The 21,154-nt window shown below is 43.1% G+C and overlaps 1 protein-coding gene across 1 annotated transcript in view; it reads right to left on the reverse strand.

Annotated features, from left to right (window-relative positions):
* Nucleotides 1-12,327, reverse strand: part of LOC147033062 (beta-1 adrenergic receptor-like) — an 18,820-nt gene extending 6,493 nt beyond the window's left edge. The window contains exon 1 of the mRNA XM_085871173.1: nt 11,681-12,327. Within this exon, the coding sequence (XP_085727299.1) occupies nt 11,681-12,322 (642 nt within the window). The 5' untranslated portion in view covers nt 12,323-12,327. The remainder of the gene's footprint in view (nt 1-11,680) is intronic.
* Between the last annotated feature and the right edge of the window lie 8,827 nt (nt 12,328-21,154).

Here is a 21,154-nt window from a genome sequence, read left to right on the forward strand (position 1 = left end):
AGCCACACCATGAAGTTGTGGGAAAGAGTAGTGGAAGCTCGGTTGAGAGGAGAGGTGACGATCTGTGAGCAGCAATATGGGTTTATGCCAGGAAAGAGCACCACTGATGCGATGTTTGCTTTGAGAATGTTGATGGAGAAGTATAGGGAAGGCCAGAAAGAGTTACATTGTGTGTTTGTGGATTTAGAGAAAGCTTATGATAGGGTGCCAAGAGAGGAGTTGTGGTATTGTATGAGGAAGTCTGGAGTGGTGGAGAAGTATGTGACGATCGTGCAGGATATGTATGAGGACAGTGTGACAGCGGTGAGGTGTGCGGTAGGAATGATGAACCGGTTTAAGGTTAAAGTGGGATTGCACCAAGGATCGACTCTGAGCCCTTTCCTGTTTGCAATGGTGATGGACAGGTTGACGGACGAGATCAGACTGGAGTCCCCATGGACTATGATGTTCGCGGATGACATCATGATCTGTAGGGAGAGTTGGGAGCAGGCTGAATCGAGCCTTGAGAGGTGGAGGTACGCACTGCAGAGAAGGGGAATGTTAGTCAGTAGGAGTAAGACGGAGTACATGTGCGTAAATGAGAGGGAGGGTAGTGGTATGGTGCAGTTGCAAGGAGTTGAGGTGGGGAAGGTGGATTGGTTTAAATACTTGGGATCAACTGTCCAAAGTAACGGAGAGTGTGGGAGAGAAGTGAAAAAAAGAGTGCAGGCAGGGTGGAGTGGGTGGAGAAGAGTTGCAGGAGTGATTTGTGACAGAAGGGTAGCTGCAAGAGTGAAGGGGAAAGTATACAAGATGGTAGTGAGACCAGCTATGTTGTATGGTTTGGAGGCCGTGGCGCTAACAAAAAGACAGGAAGTGGAGCTGGAGGTGGCAGAGTTAAAGATGCTGCGATTCTCGTTGGGAGTGACGAGGATGGATAGGATAAGAAATGAGTATATTTGAGGGACAGCGCAGGTAGGACGGTTTCGAGACAAAGTGAGAGAGGCGAGATTGAGATGGTTTGGACATGTGCACAGGAGGGAAACGGAGTATATCGGGAGAAGGATGTTGAAGATGGAGCCGCCAGGCAGGAGGAGAAGAGGAAGGCCAAATAAGAGGTTCATGGATGCGGTGAGGGCGGACATGCGGGTGGTTGGAGTGTCAATGGAAGATGTGGAGGATAGAGCGAAATGGAGACGGTTGGTCCGCTGTGGCGACCCCTAACGGGAGCGAGCCGAAAGAGGAAGAAGAGATTCAATGACTAAACGGAGGAGGTTAGCACCGGAATCAGTGCACCTTCAAATAAGATACAGTAGGCTATGACCTGCGATCATCATGTTGAACTATCAACAGCAAATACGACCAGCCTGAAGATAGCACAAAGTCCACATTTAAAGCAGTCAATTACACAGAGGTAAGGTTATGCACAAAGCACCAAACATACATTTAACTTAAACATCAGAAGTACAAAGCAGCCGACCATGGTGGGTGTTGACCACAACCACAACCACAACCGCAACCTTTTTCCTTTTCTTAGCCATTTTCGTACATCCATGTCTTTTTCTACTATTGCAGGCTAGCGTTCTTCGTGACTTGGCCCTCGTGACTCGTGTCACTAATCTCGCGACTCGCGACATTTGATGGTTGATGGTTTTATTTACAAAATGATGAATGCACCAAAAACAAGTTTTATCTGCATAATTTCAAATGTAAGCACGATTGCAAAAACATTTTTAAAATTTTTATTAGAAAATTACTTTTGTGAGATGGAGGGTTGTGAAGGTCACGCGATGAACTTCATCTTTAATTATGTAAATTTATGTCTTTTCCTTATTCATATGATCATATTATGACGATATTGGATTCGCTAAATACGCTAGACATCCCTTACTGTCGGGTTTTCCGTGTGTGTGTGTGTGTGTGTGTGTGTGTGTGTATGTGTGTGTGTGTGTGTGTGTGTGTGTGTATGTGTGTGTATGTGTGTGGATGTGTGTGTGTGTGTGTGTGTGTGTGTGTGTGTGTGTGAATGTGTGTCTGCAACGCGAGGCTCCACAGCACGAACCAGCGAACCGATTTCGATGAAACTTTGCCAACAGGTGCCATATGGTCTGGGAAGGTGCCCGTTTGAATTTCGTTGCCCAGCAACCACCCGTTGCTGTGCAGCGGCCGAAAAACCGCGTACAGGATTTTCAATACTTGTCCTTCAGTTTTGATTGTAGAGAAACGAGACTTAAGGCCCGGTCACACCTTGACGTTTTAGCCAGCGATGGCAACGTATTAAAATGTATTTTTCGGACGTATTCATAGCGACTTGGTCTTATGTATAACACATTGGTAATGGACACAGAACGTTTCGTTGTGTTATAGATAACTTATACTAACGAATGCTGAACCTGTTGTCGGCCTACACAACCGATGCCCAACGATAGTCTAACTTAGGCATAGCGCGTTGCACGCATCGCCGACGATGTCGTGAGGTAGCCTATTAAAAGGCTGACGCACAACGATTCGAATCATAACTGCCGTAGAAATGCAAGTGACAACATCGCGGTCACACCTTGGCGATCTTGCCAGCGTATGCCGACCAAAGAAAAATGTGTCTAAAACGTTGGGGCACGTCAAATACGGTATGAGTAAGTTTGGTATACGTGAGTAGAACGCTAAAGTACACTATCATACGTCATAGTAAGTAGAGTACGTCAAGAAATTTCAAACATGTTCAAAATTTTACGACGTACTTGGCGTATGACACACGTTCCGCATGCGATGGGGATAAGTTGTACATACGATATGTGGACGCTTACACACGTCCACAAAGGCTACTTATAAGCTACTCATAAGTCAAAAAACGTCGCGGTAATGTCTTTTTTACGCGAAACTTATTTCTAACTTATATTTGACGTGCTTTGAACCAATTCTTTACGTAGTCCCAACACACATCGACGAATGTCGACGTATTCCAATGACGTCTTCCGGTCGACAAAAAAAAAAAAAAAATGAACGTGTTTCTAACTTACAACTGCCATATAAAGACGTGTTCCCAGCGATTTTGGGAATTGGTATATAAAAATGCTGCTCATAAAAGGGGAACCCAACAGTGTTTTTGAGTCCTTTTTGAGTCGATGTCCATGTCAGCAGTAACAGTATCAGTATCAGTATTAGTATTAGTCTTAGTAGTAGTTTGTTCATGTTGGCAGTAGTAGGTGAGTGTGAGGGGGAGGGTGTGGGTTATGATGGATCGTCCTTGCGTCCGCGTGTCCACGGGTAGGAGACATCTTTTCACCATTGTTCGAAGTTCTTCGCTGATAATATTTTATGGGGCTCTTTCAACAATGAGCTATAGCTTGTTTTTACGATTTAGGTCTATTCATAACGGGTTGGACAAATGCACAATGAACTAATAATGTGCGTAGAGCGCTTTGATTACTTATAGATACGATATACCAACGAATAATTATCGTGAAGCCGGCGTTCACAAACTATGCCAACGATAGCCTAACTTATCCATATCGTGCGGCAGTTTATCTTTGCCGGTGACGTTAGGTTTGCTATTCATAGGCTGCCACTCGACGATTTGAATGGCTGCATCTCCACTATTGAAAGTAGACGCTTGCGCTCAACAATTGGATTTTTTTTTACACTCAACGACTTTAAAACGGTACCACTCAGCTATTTTCATTGTTTACAATGAACGATTTAAATTGCTGTCACTCGCCTTTGTTTTTTTGACGCTGGGGTTTGGAAATTTTAAGCGTTTCTTCTGAACGTGTTAAAACGCTCAAACTCGACTATTTTAAATAGACGCTGCCGATGAACAATTGGAATCATAGCCAAGCTAGACATCGAAGTGTGAACATCCTCGTCATGCCGAAGAAAAGTTTGAAGAATGCTGCAAATAAGTGTCCTGGCCGTGGCCGTGGACGCTGACGCAAGGACGATCCATTATACCGACGTCTTTCAGCCTATGAGTAACTTAAAATAACGTCTGTCGACGTGTGGCAACGATCGCGTAACGTGCCAACAACACTTTAATCATGGGTTAGAAATAAGTTTCGGGTACGCTAAACATTACCTCGGCGTGTCTCAACTTATGATTAACTTACAAGTAGCATGTGTTGACGTCTGTCAACAATCGCAGACCGTGCATACAACTTGTGGCCAGCGTAGCAGAACGTGTGAGTCATACGCCGGCATACGTCGTGAAATTTCAAGCATGAAAAAATTTGAGGACAAGCAAAAAGTACAACATTTAAAGCCAACGTACAACGATGTATGGCAGTGTTTTTCAGCGTGCTCTCAATGTTATCAAAACTTACCCATAACGTATTCAACGTGTGCCAGCGTTTTAGAAAAAAAAATTCAAAAATCGGCATACGTTGGCAAAAACGTCAAGGTGTGACCGGGCCTTTAGGAATTAAACACTTCGAGATATTTGGAAAATTTTACTTGAGCCGATTTTTGATTGAGGTTTTATTTTTCAAATGGTAGTCCTTCAAAAATCGGGTGTCTATTTACCGTAATTTTTATGAGGGGCTTCGGAAAGTGGGCAGAGCTTAGGGAAAGTGGACGTGGTTGATGAAAAGTGGGAGTGGCGTAGGAAAGTGGGCGTGGCTTATGGAAAGTCGGCGTGGCTTATAAAAAATATTGTGTGGCTCAGGATGTGTGGTCAAACAAGAGCATTGAGAGAAGCTTATCGGGTTTTCCGTGTGTGTGTGTGTGTGTGTGTGTGTGTGTGTGTGTGTGTGTGTGTGTGTGTGTGTGTGTGTGTGTGTGTGTGTGTGTGTGCGTGTGTGTGTGTAACAAGAGGCTCCAGAGCCCAAACCAGCAAACCGATTATTTTTCAAATGGTAGTCCTTCAAAAATAGGGTGTCTATTTACAGTCATTTTTTTATGAGGAGTGCTAGTTGTCAAAATACGCAATAGGAAAAATCTTGCCAGGCAGAGGAACAATTGTTTGTGAACCAATAAGTCTTGGCAATGAATCTTCGTCGGGGGATCGATCAGAATGAAAAGCATCGTATCCAGCATTTCGATCCGAGCGAATCCCTCGTCGCCTAACGGCTTGTTACATTTATACCGAACTTAAACCAATCAGGCAACCTGCTTAAAAAGGCCTCCATATCGAAGACGCTTATTGGCTATTTCTTAAAACGAAATGATCCACGATATATGTATTATATATACCGTATATGTGTATATATATATATATATATATATATATATATATATATATATATATATATATATATATATATATATATATATATATATATATATTGTTGCGAATTCGCGCCCGTCGGCGTGCGAGCGGCCACGTAAGTCTAATCGCGGCACGTCGCCCACCGGACGGACAATTCTGTCGTGACCCTCTCGGACTAACGCCGGGAACTAGTCACGGGTGGGCCTTTCGGCCTCACCACGATCGTGCCAATCGGCCCCCCGCGTGGGATAGGGTTGTTCGCCAATTTCGACCTACCTAAGTACCCACATGGAGGGTAGACCGGGCGATCGCACCTCGCCGCAGGTCGACTCCGGACACGGGCCACTTAAGCGACCCGTTCCGTATTATCGGGATAACCGAGCGGTGTTATCTTCGACCTTTCCGGTTCCGATTAATTATCGGGCGTATTAAGCCCACTACCAACCCTTTACGTGAAGCAAGATGGAGATTCAATTAAAGAAAAGACGAAGCGAAACGGGAAAAACAGTTCAACATAAGGCACATTTATTCCGCGGCACACGGAAAGCACACATATACAATTACAACAATTATGCACCAAAAGCAAATGTTACAAAAGAAACACAACAATGCAGATCTACTACCGACTGCGCGAGCACATGGCAACACTTACACAGTTTTATTTTACAGACGGCGCCGACACCACATATACTCAAAAGCAAAAGAAAAGGGCCACCCTTAAATACAAGGGGGCAGACGGGCCTGTGGGCCGCGAGACCGGGTGGAGCCTACCCGTCTTGTGATGAGCCGCAAATGTGGCGGCGGTGCCCCGACTCCGCGCTCCTTCGCGGGTTTCGTTGGCACTGCTTGGAGTGGGGTGGGAACGGGGCCCCCTTTTCGCACTATCTCAGCGCGGGGGGAAAAAGGGGGGAATTGTTGATGCTCTGGGGAAAGAGGATAGCTGGCTTGCTTGGGTCCCGCGACGAGCGACTCCACTACGAGCTCAACCGCGCTCCCGGCTTCCCCTCTCTGCAGCTCCCCGACAGACTCCGAACCCCGACAGACTGACTCTCCTCCAGACCCGACTTGACCGCTGCTGCCACACTCTGCCGCTGCCACACTTCTCCAACTCGCCTTGACTCTTCTCCAACTCCCTTGACCGAAAAACTCTCCCGCTGCCACACTTCTCCAACTCGCCCCAGCCCAAAACTGACTGAATTCGCCCCGCGCTCGGTGCTTTATAGTGGTGTAGGAGATCCCATATGCAAATTTCTGGATCAGAACGAGCTCGGGGTGGAGCCACGCTCGCCCATTGGACGGAGAAAAAGGGGCGTGAATCTCCTCTGATCCTCAAATTTGCATATATCGATTCTACTCCGACGCACCTGGAGGCGGGGCCAAACCGCCCCGTGCTTGATGATTGGACAGATCAGAAATGGACGTGTATCATTCCTGATCCGACTTCTCCTCGGAAAGGCCGCTATTTGCACCCGCGGCTCGGCGCGCGCCCTGTACGAGTCCAGGACAGCCTGACGCTCGGTGCCCACAAACGGTGTGGGAATGGCCGCAGAAGGAGAGGCGAAGGTGGTGGAGGGTCTAAAGTGGAGGTCCATGGCCATGGCGACGCTTGGAATGATGGTGATGCGATGTTTGCGGGAGCGAGTTGTGAATGTAAAGGTCGTGGCTGTTGGCGCTGTTGTTGTTGTTGTTGTGAAGCGGCGTTGCGGTTGGTGGTTGTTGTGTGATGGTGGTTGAGACGTGGTTGGTTCAAAATAAAGATAGAACAGAAAAACGGCTATCTTAAAGGGTCGCAGCCCGAATGAATCACATTTATTCCCTCTAAACAACGGGTTTGGGGCTAACTACACATGTACTTACAGAGATATCTCACCTACGGGACCTGAATGTTGGTTTGCGAATTTCCTTAACCGCAACAATATATATACATACATACATACATATATATATATATATATATATATATATATATATATATATATATATATATATATATATATATTATATATATAAATATATATATATATATATATATAAATATATATATAAATATATAGATATACCGGGCATAGAGGAGTGCGCCTGTAATCCGGCGACTCGGAGGCTTGGGTTGGAGGATCACTTGAGGATGGGCGCTCTGCGCTGGGCCATGCTATGAGATGGTGTAGGACAGCCCAGAATCATGGCGAAACCCAATCATTATTCCCTTTGTCGTAAGACGCGACCAGGGTTGCGTCAGGAAGGGCATCCGGCGTAAAACCTGTGCCAAATCAGAATGCGGATCATAACGGATGATCCGCTGTGGCGACCCCTAACGGGAGCAGCTGACAGACGAACAACATATACATATATATGAACACAACAGAACAACAACAGACGAACAACTGCCACGTTGTTCTCTCTCGTACGCTGTCCTGTCCAGGATGATTCAAGAGCTCAAAGGAATTCTTTCCCGATACATAATATTAATGAGTTTTAAAGCTGATTAAGATCGGCTCCACATGTTAACAACCGTTCTGGAAATTAACACCTCATTCACTCACAGTTAAATCGAACATGAAGACAATCAAAACTCATGGCTCGTCATAAGTCACCCGTCTCTCTACACCTCCCTCTCACAGGTTTAGATAGTATTGCAGAACAATCCCGTGCCTTCCAGAAAATGCAATTTGAGTCCAAACTGGAAATTTCATCTGAGAACGTTCCAGCACCTTTACAAATTTCACCAGGCAGTTTGCAGTACAATACTGCCAATCTACAGTCAACATTAGCTCATTACATCAAGCAGTTTATATTACAATTTACCGATCCATGCTCAACAGAACTTAAAACATGTAGCCGTCAATTTTAACCGTTCATTTATAGGCATTTACTAACGCTTACTCACAAATACCCCAACATTTAGCTTTTAACTGACACACTGCGATGATGGATTCCTTGACCTTGCTAATGAATGGAAGTGAGCGAATGGGTCTGCAGTTAAGGGGATTTGTTTTTGCATCTTTCGAATGCAATACAGTGATGTTGGCGGATTTCAAAAAAAGATGGGTGATGAGCGAGGGCAAATGATAGGGTGAAAAGGGCAGAGAGAAGATGTGCAAGAGCAGCAGAGCAGGTGTTTAGGACACGTGACCTGATGCCATCCAGACCAGTAGCAGAGTCAGAACCAAGGGTTGAAAGATCTTTCTCCAACTTCTCAAGTGCAAAAGACACAGAGTCCAGGAGTGGTTGGGTACGACATGGAAGGATGGTTATCTAGAGTGAGGGATTTGGGCCACAAGATTGGGAAGCAAATGCACATTTGAGGCATTCAACATTCTCGACTGTGGTGCCATTTGAAGAGAGGGAAGGTATAGAAGGATTGCTTACTCCAGAGACAGACTTAACAAGGCAACACCAGATTTTAGAGGGAGACAAGTTTGAAAGTTCATTTTTGAGATTGGACAGATGTTGTTTTCTGGCTCTCTTGAGAGTGGACACACACTTTTTGCAGACTGTTTTGAATGCACTGACATTGCCTTTGGTTGGATTAGCCTTCCATGAAGAGAATACAAGTTGTTTCAGTGCAAGTATTCAGTGTACCATGGGCAGAAGTGAGGGTAGGATAATTGACGACGAGATGGGATGAATCTGGGCGAGGGAGAGGGAGAGGGAGAAAGAGAGAGAGCAGGTGTTGTGGAATAATTCCCAGGCTGAGTTAACATCAGGGCAGTAGATGTGGGAGACCAGTCCTGAAGAGAGGTGGCTGCTTGCAGTCCCAGCCAATCTCTGTGAGTGAAATGCCAGACTCTCCAGCATTGAGGCAGATCTCAGAGAAAAGCCAGAGAGATGTTGACTTTCACAAGCATATGCTCAGATGAAACAATTGGAGCATAGGAAGAGCAGGAGATATTTGTGGGAAAGTTAGTCATCACCAAATCCAGAAGGGAGGATTTGCCATTGGGAGAAATCCAGGTTGTAAAGTTTACAGATTCAGTCAGTCCTGTTGAGTCACAGAAGCCCTTTGCTGAAGTACCATGGCTGGCAAGAGAGATACCAACACCCACGATAAGTGGTTAAAAGTTGGTCCATGTTATCTGAGAGAAAGATGTAGATGGAGTCTTTCCTGTTAAGATGGGACAAGAGGAGGGAGCGGAAGGGAAGTCACAGCCAAAGTTACTCCTTGGGGATGGAGATGTAAGATCAGTCCAAGGGCAGTGAGAAATTGAGTTTTTGATGTAACGTGCAACTCTGCAGCTGTGGTGTGGTTCAGGCCTATCAAATCGGAGGAGACATTAACTGGGAAGAGACACTGATGAGTCAGAGACATCCTGTGGGAGGAAGGATTCTGTTCAACAGACCATCTGGTTTATTGGCAGTTATCTGCGTTGAGAGATCTGTCAGGTTAGAGCTTAGACCTCAGATGTTTGAGGTCCACACAGTTGAATAAAGTTGAGGAGGCATTGGGAGGGTGCAGGATGGGGGTGGGGACATAAGCTTTGCTGGGGAAAGGTGAGGCATTTGGGGGTGGAGTGAGAGGGAAGGTTTGAGTGTGAGGGGTGTGGGGGATAGTTTTGTGGGGTGCAGTTGAAAATTTCAGTGTGTAGTGTGTGGGGGATAGTTTGGGTGTGTAGGGTGTGGGGAAAGGTTTGAGTGTGGTATGGGGGAATGTTTGTGTGTGAAGGTGCAGGGAAACATTTGTGTTTGTGGGTCTGGGGGAAGGATTGACTGTATGGGGTTCAGGGGAAGGTTTCACAGGGTGGGTTGAGGGGGAAGCATTTAGAGGGTGAGTGAGGAAAAATGTAGAAATGGGTGACATGAAGTTTTGAGGGGTGGGGTGAGGGTGGTTGCTTATTTTGAATCAAATTCCCAACTTTGACAAACAGAAATAAAGATCATGGTATGGAGATAAAATCCCTTGTTGAAGGAATGGAGAAAGTGGGGGCTGAACGTGCCAGGGGATGGTGTGTGGACCAAGCACCCAACCAACAAAAAAAGTCAAAAAAATAATCATTGCGAAGAAGAAGAAGAAGAAGAAGAAGAAGAAGAAGAAGAAGAAGATGAAGAAGAAGAAGAAGGAGCAGAGTGATAAGAGACATATCGCAGATGAAGAAGGAAAACACGTGTAGAATCGATGAAGGAGATGCAAGGGTTGAAATGCATTTTAAATGATTTTAAAGGAAGAAGAAGCATTTATATTTAACATACAGAGTAGCCACAATGTCTTATCACCCCTTGTGAAAATTGTGACGTTGTATTTGTGGACAGAGTGTTCATTCGGTTCCTTTTTCCCTTTTTTCAGATTGAGTGAACGTCACCATGGGTGATACAAGCAATTTACACCATTGAAAAACGGATTGTTGTCAGTGTCTGGGTTCACATCCAAATTGTTGTCAAAATTATTCTCTGCGATGACAATGATGGACACTTAAGGCTTGCATCATATGCTATAAAATGGGTAATAAAGTAAAAGAGAACGACAAATGTATGCGGTATAACATTTGGAACCATTCAGTGTTGTCAGCTCAGCTAATATGAAAAAAGACAATGTCACAATATTTTTTTTTTTACAAGGGGTGACAACACATAGTGGCCACCCTGCAGAATCAGTTTGAGGCAATATGGTGTCATACAGACACTGAGAAAGTGAAACAGCACCTCAACTCCTTGTATGTACTGCAGAAAGAGCTGCAGGATATATTGAACATTCCAAAGTCATACATTTATAAACTGATCTTTCAGGTGTTACTCATTATTTGTGCATATCTGTGGTTCTATAAATTCAATCGCTGGAATTAAAACCGGTAGTTATGGACAACTAATTTTATACAACATTTCAACCAATTCTTACTCTTAAGAGGTAGATCCCTATGAGGGACCATTCAGTCTGAAGGGAGGGCAGAAGAGGTTCCCGTCCCCCTTCCACAAGGCAAAATGTTGAGCAAAGATCAGAAATTTTCACTCGGTGACAACCCTCTCACCACTATAACCTCTTTTCGAAATTTATCGGCTCTCAATTTTCAGTGACAATGATTTTGCCGATCAACTAAACAATGAACTAAATTTTCCATTCTTTTTCTGGCTATGAACTAATTGATCAACCATCATATAGTGAAACTGGTGAATACAATGACTTTTACAAGTAGGCTTAATATTGACAGACGGTTATGTTGGTGATGAAAGCAAAATTCCAAGATGATTTCAGAAAGTTTGAATTGATTTTTTTAATTGCTTCTTATGATGAAGGCAGATCGCCGCATGCACACATTTTCTTGAGGTCTTCCGATCTCTAAATATAGTAAAGGTATTTTAATGTAAAAATAAAAACAAAAACTCAGTAAGCCAATGTAAAGATTAAGAAGATGACAAAAATAAAATTGTCATCATCTTGTATTTCAAACACACTGCAAATCCAGGTATTTATTATCATGTCATGGGATGATTATGCTTGCAAAGTCATAGTTCTTTAAATACAAACGAATGTGTAACAAAGCCACAGTCAAACACATTATAGTTATTCCTCACCTGCAGTTCAGCTTCCTTCAGCACACGAGAGTAGACAATGACCATGACACCAAGTGGAATGTAGAATGCAATTGTGACACTCACAACTGCGAAGGATTTACTTGTAATGAAATCACAGCAGTTCGGATCCTCGTAACAAGCTTGAGCGAGAGGATGGTCTGAGTTCCACCAAGTGGTCCAAATTGCTGGCAACGCCAGGATTCCAGAGACGATCCACCCCAAAATAGTAAGGACAAGAGCGCGACGAGGAGTAACAAGAGACAAGTAACGAAGTGGTGCTGTTATGGCTATGTAACGGTCAATGGCGATAATACACAACATTTCCACACTCGCTACAGCACTAACAATGGCAATTGACGTTGAAATGTCGCACATAATTTGACCAAAACTCCAGTAACCAGAAAAGGTAGGAAAAACTGATAGGGGCATGACAATCACACCTGTCAATAAATCTGCACAAGCCAGAGAACTGATGAATATTTTGCTGATTGTGGACATCAAATGCTTGGCTCGCAGGATCGCCAGAAGCACGACAACATTTCCTGCCGTTGTAACGATTGTCACAATAAATAAGAAGGTTACGAGTACAAGGGTATATGGTTGATTGAGCAAGTTAGAACTCGTGCTATTGCTAATATTCATGACAAAGTTAGTTCTGCTCCAGAGATATCATTGCACTTGTGATTTGCTTTTATGGGGAATTTGTCATTCCCCAGTATATTCCCTTGTCTATTGTATTCTCTTGTCTATGGTGTGGATGTGCTGATGTTTCAGTTGCATAATGGGAAATTATTCCATTATATCTTCTCCAATTAAGGAAGAGTATAGTTGTGTTCATGTGGAGTATAGAGCAGTTATTAAAGTGTAAGGCCTTAGCATGGACCATGTGCTCACGTCGGGTCGTTCATTTTTATCTGTGCAAACACTGATGAACTAGGTAAAGATATCAAAGTGCTCAGGCAGCGTAAGGTTGTGCAGGGATTGCAACTCAGGAAAATGTATGACCAATAAGCAGAGTAGTTGAAGTCCAGCTGTCATTCCAAAAATGAATATGCCCATGGCTCTGGCCAATCACAGCATTCCTCCTTGCCACAGTTCTGGCCAAAAACATGCCACATTGCTGCATTGGTTGGAGGAACCCTGTGCTTAGTTTGTCGACATTGTATTGCCAATGCCAGTGGTGATGTCATGGCCACAGTGTCTTTCTGACTTCAGAGGAGGGTGAGGGGGGGGGGGGTAACTAATTCTACCATATCTCTTTTACATGTACACTAGTATGGTGCTGTTTTTGTTTGCCATATGTAGGATGTATTGTTTGCTCTTGAAAAGTCAGCAAATTCATGATGTTTCATGAACTGTCCTCAGTCTGAGCTGGAAGGGCCAGACAAGGAAAGGTAGGGATCATCGTGAAGATAATTTATATGATGACCGTTTTATCCATCTATGGAATGGATATGGAAGCTAATACTGGACATTTAAAATGACATAAACCACCCAAGAATTCTCGGAGTGCATGTACAGAACCCGTGAGCAGCAATGTTGATCGGGACATGTTAACCCACATGGCAACGCCAAGATCTTAGCAGCAAGCTAGTATGTCGTATGATCGAGATCAGGATTGTTACCTGAAATGGCTCACAAAGTTTCTGAAAGAAACTGAAAAAACTTGAGAAAGTACTTGAGATAGAAAGTGGTGTGCCTCTGCACAACAAAAGAGTTGGACAACTTTCTCAGCTCATCCAAAAAGCTAAGATCTTGCAGCTGCTCTTACTGCAAGAACTCCTGATGATGTGGGTTGGTACCAGGTCCGAACTGTGGACCGACACATTTCACCCAAACCAAATATGGATTTCTCCCTTTGAATAGACTTTGAACCTTACAGGAGTGTCATCTGTGAACATGGCAGGGCCAACCTTGATTTATTTAATGGACATCCGCAATTGGTAAGATGTAGCTGTGCATAAAAACATTTTGTTGTAAATATATTGTTGTGGTTATGGCTCCTATGGGTTAGATAATCTTTCGTATAGTGGCTGTTAGTTCTTTAGTAACTGTTTCGTTAAACATATAAGACTGGTGTAAGATTAACGGTTAGGATGACTGGCTTAAGATCTTAGCATCTGGAGTCTGAGCCCCTGTCTTCACCGTTGAAATAACACTAGGTGGTTTGATTCAACTAGGGTGCTGATAAGGGGAGTGGGGGGGGGGGGGATCCCTAATTATTCCTTCAATTTTTTACTTCAGATAATGATTCCACCCACCCATCAATTGGGACCAGACTCTGCACGGAGTGTTGGTGCTGCTGAATCAGTCTCCTGGGCTATTGGTCACCATCCTGGATGGGTCACCACTCCGATGCAGGATACTAAAATGGCTCAATTATCCCAGCAAGCTGGTACTCACTTTGCAGACCTCGAAAGGATGACAGGCTGAGTCAACCACACTTGGTATTAATTCAACAGCCAAGCAGGATTTGAACTCAAGACCCGACAACACCAAGTTTGCCACCCTAATCATTAAGCCAACACAGATGATGATTGTTTGTGATGTTAATACACTGGGACCAATTTTATTTTGTGTCTCCCTCGAAGCCACTCAGAGTGATTCCCTGGCATAGGCAGTGACACCATCCCTCATAAAACAAGAAGAAAAAGATATAAAATGTCATAGCTCCTGTGATTTTAGTAATTTGCTGTGCAGAGTTAAAGGGCTAGCCCATATTTACAAGATTTATGTGTTTGCACAACCGGCTTGAGTGGTCATGTGACTTACAAGAACATTTATGACATTTGTGACGTGATATTTGCCAAATCTGAAAAATGGTTGGGGACATATTTAAGTAACAAAATGGCTGTCATTTGGCCATCTTGGATATTATCTCTTGTATATTATTATCTTGGATATATTATAAGGCATCATTCATGATCTGTGTGCCAAGTTTGAAAAAGACCGGTAAATGCATGTCTGAGAAATGTGTGAGAATGTGTTGAACACCAGGCTTTTTTTAAACAAAAATGGCTGCCAGTCTACCAGTCGGCCATCTTTAATCAGATTGCAAAATAAAGTGAGTTGCACATGTTTTGCCATCATGTACTGTGGTTGTACCAAGCTTGAATAAAATCGGACCATGCATGTCCGAGAAATGGGGACACGTTTAAGTAACTAAATAACCGTCAGTCGGCCATCTTGGATCTGATCTCCAAAAAGAATGGCATGCATGTATAAGCCATCATTCATTATGTGCGCCAAGTTTGAACAAGATCGGTAAATGCATGTCCGAGAAATAGTTGAGAACCATTTCAATACTGGGTGTTTTTTACAACTAAAATGGTGCAGCCCAGCTACCTCCTGCTTGAATAAAGGCCACTTTAAATGGCCTGTGGGAAGGCGCATGGCCTGCCATGTTGGGGTGAGTTGCCTCCAGCAGCTGAGATATGGAAAGAAACGGAAGAGAAGGTGCAGTGAAACAAAAAGAGGGACCTTTTGAGCAGGCCCTGAAGACGTCTGACCTTCGAGCTGCTGTACACTCAACCACACAAAACTGTTGACTTAGCTGTACCTTTTTCCCCACAGATCACAGGTCCTGGATAGATAAGGTAAAATTGTAAATATTTTGTAACCCACCTGTTGTTTGTGTTAGCGCCGGCAATTTATTAAAGTTTTCCGACTGAGTCTGATAGTTTAGTTACACAGCGCACTAGGTTATTTATTTTTGGGACATGTATACAAATGTTGCACTCAGGGAACCATAGGTAAAACATACTGGGGGGAAACCTACACCTGCATGCCACACAAAAATTTGATGACTCGGGACGAGTCTGTAAAAAGGGGAGGGGGTAGTGTTACGAATTTGGAAGCCTTGTGCACACAGAGAGACAGCAGTCCCAAAGTTTAGTTATCTCAATAAGTATGTGTTTATAGTTAGGGTCCCCTACCTGTGTCTAACGGGAATTACATGTGTATGCTGTGAAGTTTCTTTATAGTTAGTTTTTTTACAACAAATCTCCTTCACTTCACTTCGCACACACACCTTTGCGCACATGCGTTTGACCGCATACGTGGGCGGAGATTTCCATCGCCTCAGATCGAGACTCCGCCCAGGAAGGCAGGGGTGTGCCCCTTGTCCAATCACGCCACAGAGAGCGACTTTCCCACAACAACCCAGCCAATGGGGTTGAGATTGCTACAGAGAGCGACTTTCACACGACACCCCGGACAATGAGGGTGAAGATTGCCTCAGATGGCGATTTTCTCACCCCGGAGGAAAAAGGATTCAAAGGAATGCCAGGCTGGGAGCGTTGGCCGTCTTGGGGGTCACGGGTCTTGGTGCTGGCTGGTTCATCTGGTCCTGGGTCATCGTCGTCTCTGATCTTCTCCTTGGTCTTGGTTGATTGGTGTGTGGCTGGATGGAGAGCGTAGTACCTGGTGCTTGGAATGGCATCGTGTTGCTGGTTCAAGTCCCACTGAGCTGGATCGTCAAGGGCGGCACGAGGCGGGAAAGTCCAAGCTAGCATCCTTACCTCCAGCTCACCTTCCCTCCAATCTGGGGGTATCAATAAAGGCTGCAGCCATCATTTCTTTTGGGTGGGGGGGGTGTCTGTGTGTTGGTCCGTCTTCAAGTAGAATTGTGTAAGTGCTTTCTTTTTCTCATTGTAAATTGCATTACTTATTCGGATAACTCTGCTCTTTGTGTGTTCCCCTCCCCAATTATTGTTGTGAATAAATTCCCCTCTTGTTGAATGTAACAGCTCATTCTTTGTCATTTCTGCCATTGGTTTGCCATGGTGTGTATTGGGGATTAGGAATGCTGTTGCTGCCGTTATTGTGCATTTGGACCGACAGGCCTCGCCAACCATCGGCTCGGGTTACACATGGTTCGAGCACGGTAATGACTCGTTCCGCTCGAGGCTTGCCGAGGGTGTGGTCCCCCAGTAGTTAGACTGCGTGGGTATTTAGGTATATTGAAATTAAATAATTAACCCCACCCCACGCGGTCGAATTATTGGCAATTCATGATCCTGTAAGGGACCCGTACCTTCAGACTTATCCGAGGGTCATGACCTAAATTCCGTTGTGCTCGGTGGAGCCGACACTACTGCTCGCCCTAGTGGTCGTCCTCGCCACCGACACCCGGCCCCACAAAAATATACCCATTCTCAGAAAGTTGTCTCAATGGATCTGTTGCTACCCATAAAGCATTGCTGAGGAGATGTAACCAAAGGGAAATGCTGATATGGGCAGCATAAATTAAAGTGCAATTAACAAACCTGGAAGAAGGTGTTCTTCAAAGATGAGTTTAGTTTGAACTGTTTTGAAAATAATCAATGGCAGTTTGTTCGAAGGGGAACATGACAGCAGTTTCACACTCGGTGGACAACAGCTATGGTGAATCAAGGGCTTGGATCAACATGAGTGTGGGGCTGCATTGAAACCAACACTGTTGGAGAATTATCTAAACAAGCAGATACCCGACTTTGATGGGTATGGGGGACAGGACAGATCACAATACTCGGTTACATTAATTTCTTTGGATGTTTTACGCCGCATTCAACAGCTCAGTTTATATTGGTGGCGTGTCTGGGTGCCCATGGTAGCGCTTGAGACCGGTCGTTTTAGATTGTTGGCCTTGGCACATAGTGTCGGATGAGTAACATGAACAATTTGACATATTCTTCGTTTCTATATTACCTACATCAACAGATTAACAACATGGCAGGATAAAAGTCGTAAATGCTGAGTTGAACAAACATCCTGAATGCATGGACTTAGTGAAGTAAAGCACATTTTCTGGGACCCGACCATCGGTTTGCCGCCGAACGCTGCTGATTGTGACGTCATAGATTCCCTCTGAAAATTCTATCTATATTCAATTTTTTCAGTCCGCCATCACCTGCGTAAATACATGGAACACATAATGTGAAGATTTCCGAAGTATGAACAGAATATGTTCAGAGAAAAGTGTGTTAGAAGATCCAGGCTTACGTCCATTATATTATGATTATGATTATGCTATTCGATTTTTTTGAATCCGGTATCACCTGCATAAATACATGGAACACATGATGTTAAGATTTCGGAAGTATGAACAGAATATGTTCGGAGAAAAGTGTGTTAGAAGTTCCAGGCTTACGGCCAATATATTATGTGATTGAAACACACCGACTGCTGACATTTATATGAGATAGAGGCAAGTTCTGATCCATAATACCATTCCCTCTGCAGAAGCACATTACAAAAGGCAAGGATTCCTCTTCCAACATGACAATGACCCCAATCATTTAGCCAATGTGGTAAAAAAACAAAAAAAAAATGTGGAATATAAAGAGGTTGATGAAAACTCACAAAAATGTTTTGGCCTGCATAAACTCCTGATATGAACATGATTGCAGCATAATGGCATTATACAGACACTGAGAAAGTCAAATGGCAATTAAACTCCTCGATTTCACTGTGGAAAGAGGTGCAAAGATACACTGAACATTCTAATATCATATTTGATACATTTTGTGAATTTTGCGTTCGATACGATTTTATGCCTCCGGTAAGGAAGGACACCAGTGGCATTATGTTTTTGGGTTATGCATCCATCCCTCATCCGTACGTATGCACACATACGTACAAACAGACAGATCAGATCAAACCTCAAAATTAATAGGTGGTTGAATTCAGTGTCATGATATGGAAATCCTTTTCAAATTTCACCTCAATCGAAAGACAATTGAGGATATCAAAAATATGGTCCAAATTGGCCTTTTGGCTTATTTTGACCTTTTGGCCCATGTTTACATCAAAATTAATAGGTGTTTCAATTCAGCAACTTGACATGAAAATGCTCTTCAAATTTCAAGTCAATCGGATGAAAATTGAGCATTTTAGAATTTTGGTCTGTGTTTACCTCAAACTACATAGGTGATTGAATTTGGTGACCTGATATGCAAATGGTCTTCAAATTTGAAATTAACCAAATGAAAATTGAGGATTTTAGAAAATTTGGCCCAATTTTGCCTTTTGGCCGATGTTAATCTCAAAATGAATAGGTGGTTGAATTCATCAAACTGATATGCAAATGGTCTTCAAACTTCAAGTCAATCAGATGAAATGAGGATTTTCGAAGATTTGGCTCAAATTGGCCTATTGGCCTATGTACACCTTTTTGGTCAACCAAATTTTATGAAACTACAATGTTTGACTGTGGCAGTGTCGGTGGCATTAATCTCTGGAAATTTTAGAATGATCCGTTGTTGTGGTTTGGGCTGGAGACGAGTGGACAGATAAACAAACACACAAATGCAAAATCACTCAAAGAGTGACAACTTCGCAAAACAGCACAAAGTAGAATGGCACTTGGTAGAGCGCAGAACTCTGACAGGTGGAACAGTTTACGTTTTGTATCCCACTGATGGGCTGAATCCAAACCAAAATCCAATCCGCTTGTTCTTGTCACCTATCCAACTCATTCGCCTTGTTTTGTCATAACTCGTCCACAACTTTTAGAGACATCGTAATATATTTCGCTTTTGGCCCTATCCAACTATTTTAGAAATTAGGCCTGTGTTGACCTTTTGACCTGAAAATCAATGGGTAGTTGAATTCAGCAACCTCATATGGAAATGCTCTTCAAATTTCATGTCATTCGGATGAAAATTGAGGATTTTAGAAATTTGGCCGATGTTGACCTTTTGGTCTATGTTGATCTCAAAATTAATAGGTGATTGAGTTTTGTGGTCTCATGTGCAAATGGTCTTTAAATTTCAAATAAATCGGATGAAATTTGAGGATTTTATAAAATTCGGCCAAAATTGGCCTTTTGGCTTATTTTGACCTTTTGGCCTATGTTTACCTCAAAATTAATCGGTGCTTGAATTCACTGACTTGATATGCAAATGCTCTTCAAATATCAAGTTAATTGAATTAAGATTGAGGATTTTAGAAATTTGGCCTTTGTTGACCTCAAAATTATGAGGAGGTTGTGTTCAGTGACCTCATATGCAAATGCTCTTCAAATTTCAAGTTAATTGAATTAAGATTGAGGATTTTAGAAATTTGGCCTATGTTGACCTCAAAAATATTTCGTTGTTGAAGTCAGAGACCTCGTATACAAATGGTCTTCAAATTTTAAGTCAATCAGATGAAAATTGAGGTTGTTAGAAATTCGGCCGATATTGACCTCAAAATTATTCAGCGATTTCGTTCAGCGAACTGGTATGCAAATGTTTTTCAAATTTCAATTAAATTGGATGAAAATTAACAATTTTAGAACAATTTAAAAATTTCGGTATATTTTGGCTTGACCGTATGACCTATGTTGACTTTTTGACTTACGATAACCTCAACAGAAATGTGGTTGGATTCAATGTCCTGATCTGCAAATACTGTTAAAATTTCATGTCAAACAGATGAAATTTGAGGATTTTGGAAAATTTGGCTCAAATTGGCTTATTGGCCAATGTAGACCTTTTCGGTCGACCAAATTTTACGAAACTTCAATGAGTGACCGTCACAGGGTCAGTCACATTAATCTCTGAAAATTTCAGAATGATCGGTTGAGCGGTTTGGGCTGGAGGCGAGCAGACAGACAAACAAACACACAAACAAAAGGTGATCAACATACCTGTAAAACAACAAAAAAAAACAATTGCCAAGGAACAAACACACAAACAAACACACAAATAAAAGGAGGTGATCAACACACTTGTCAAACCCCAAAAAAAGTTTTTGCCAACTAACAAATAAACGGACTGAAATGCAATACCTCTCCGAATTCTTCGGTGAGGGAAATGATTATTAAGAAAATTCCCCACGATAAGAAAAGAAAATTCCCCTCCCCACGATGGCCATTGACCTGTTCTGGCCACCAAGTGATGGCCACAAAGGACTGAGGGGAAGGTGACAGAAAATAAAAACAAATTAAAATCTTGCTGGGGGTTGATAAAGAAATGGGAAGACAAGCCGGTTGGCGACGAGGGATCCGCAAGGATCGAAGTGCTGGATATGATGCTTTTCATTCTCACCGATCCACCGACCAAGATTCATTGCCAAGACGTATTGGTTCACATACAATTATTCCTCTGCCTGGCAAGATTTTTTCCTATTACGTATTTTGCCAACTGGCACTCCTCACAGGACTACCATTTGAAAAATAAAACCTAAATCAAAAATCGGCTCGAGTAATATTTTCTAAATATCTTGAAGTGTTTAATTCCGGTCTCGTTTCTCCACATTCAAAACTGTAGGACAATTATTGAAAATAGTGAACGTAGGTCGAGAAAAAGTATTTTTTCGAATTTTGCGTATTTCAGCCCCGACACCCTTGGTGATCGAATCTGGAAAAATTCTGCGGTACATTTTTGTAGTACTTATTAAACTCTATCCATACACCGAATTTGAACGTTCTGCCGTCGACGGTTTCTGAGGTCAAGGTCAATTAACATATTCCCTGGTTCACCACCTTTCCACATTCGGAGGGCTGCCATT

The sequence above is a fragment of the Eptatretus burgeri genome, chromosome 2, assembly GCF_056783735.1.
Source record: "Eptatretus burgeri isolate ZD-2024b chromosome 2, Ebu_testis_v1, whole genome shotgun sequence".
Lineage (NCBI taxonomy): Eukaryota > Metazoa > Chordata > Myxini > Myxiniformes > Myxinidae > Eptatretus > Eptatretus burgeri.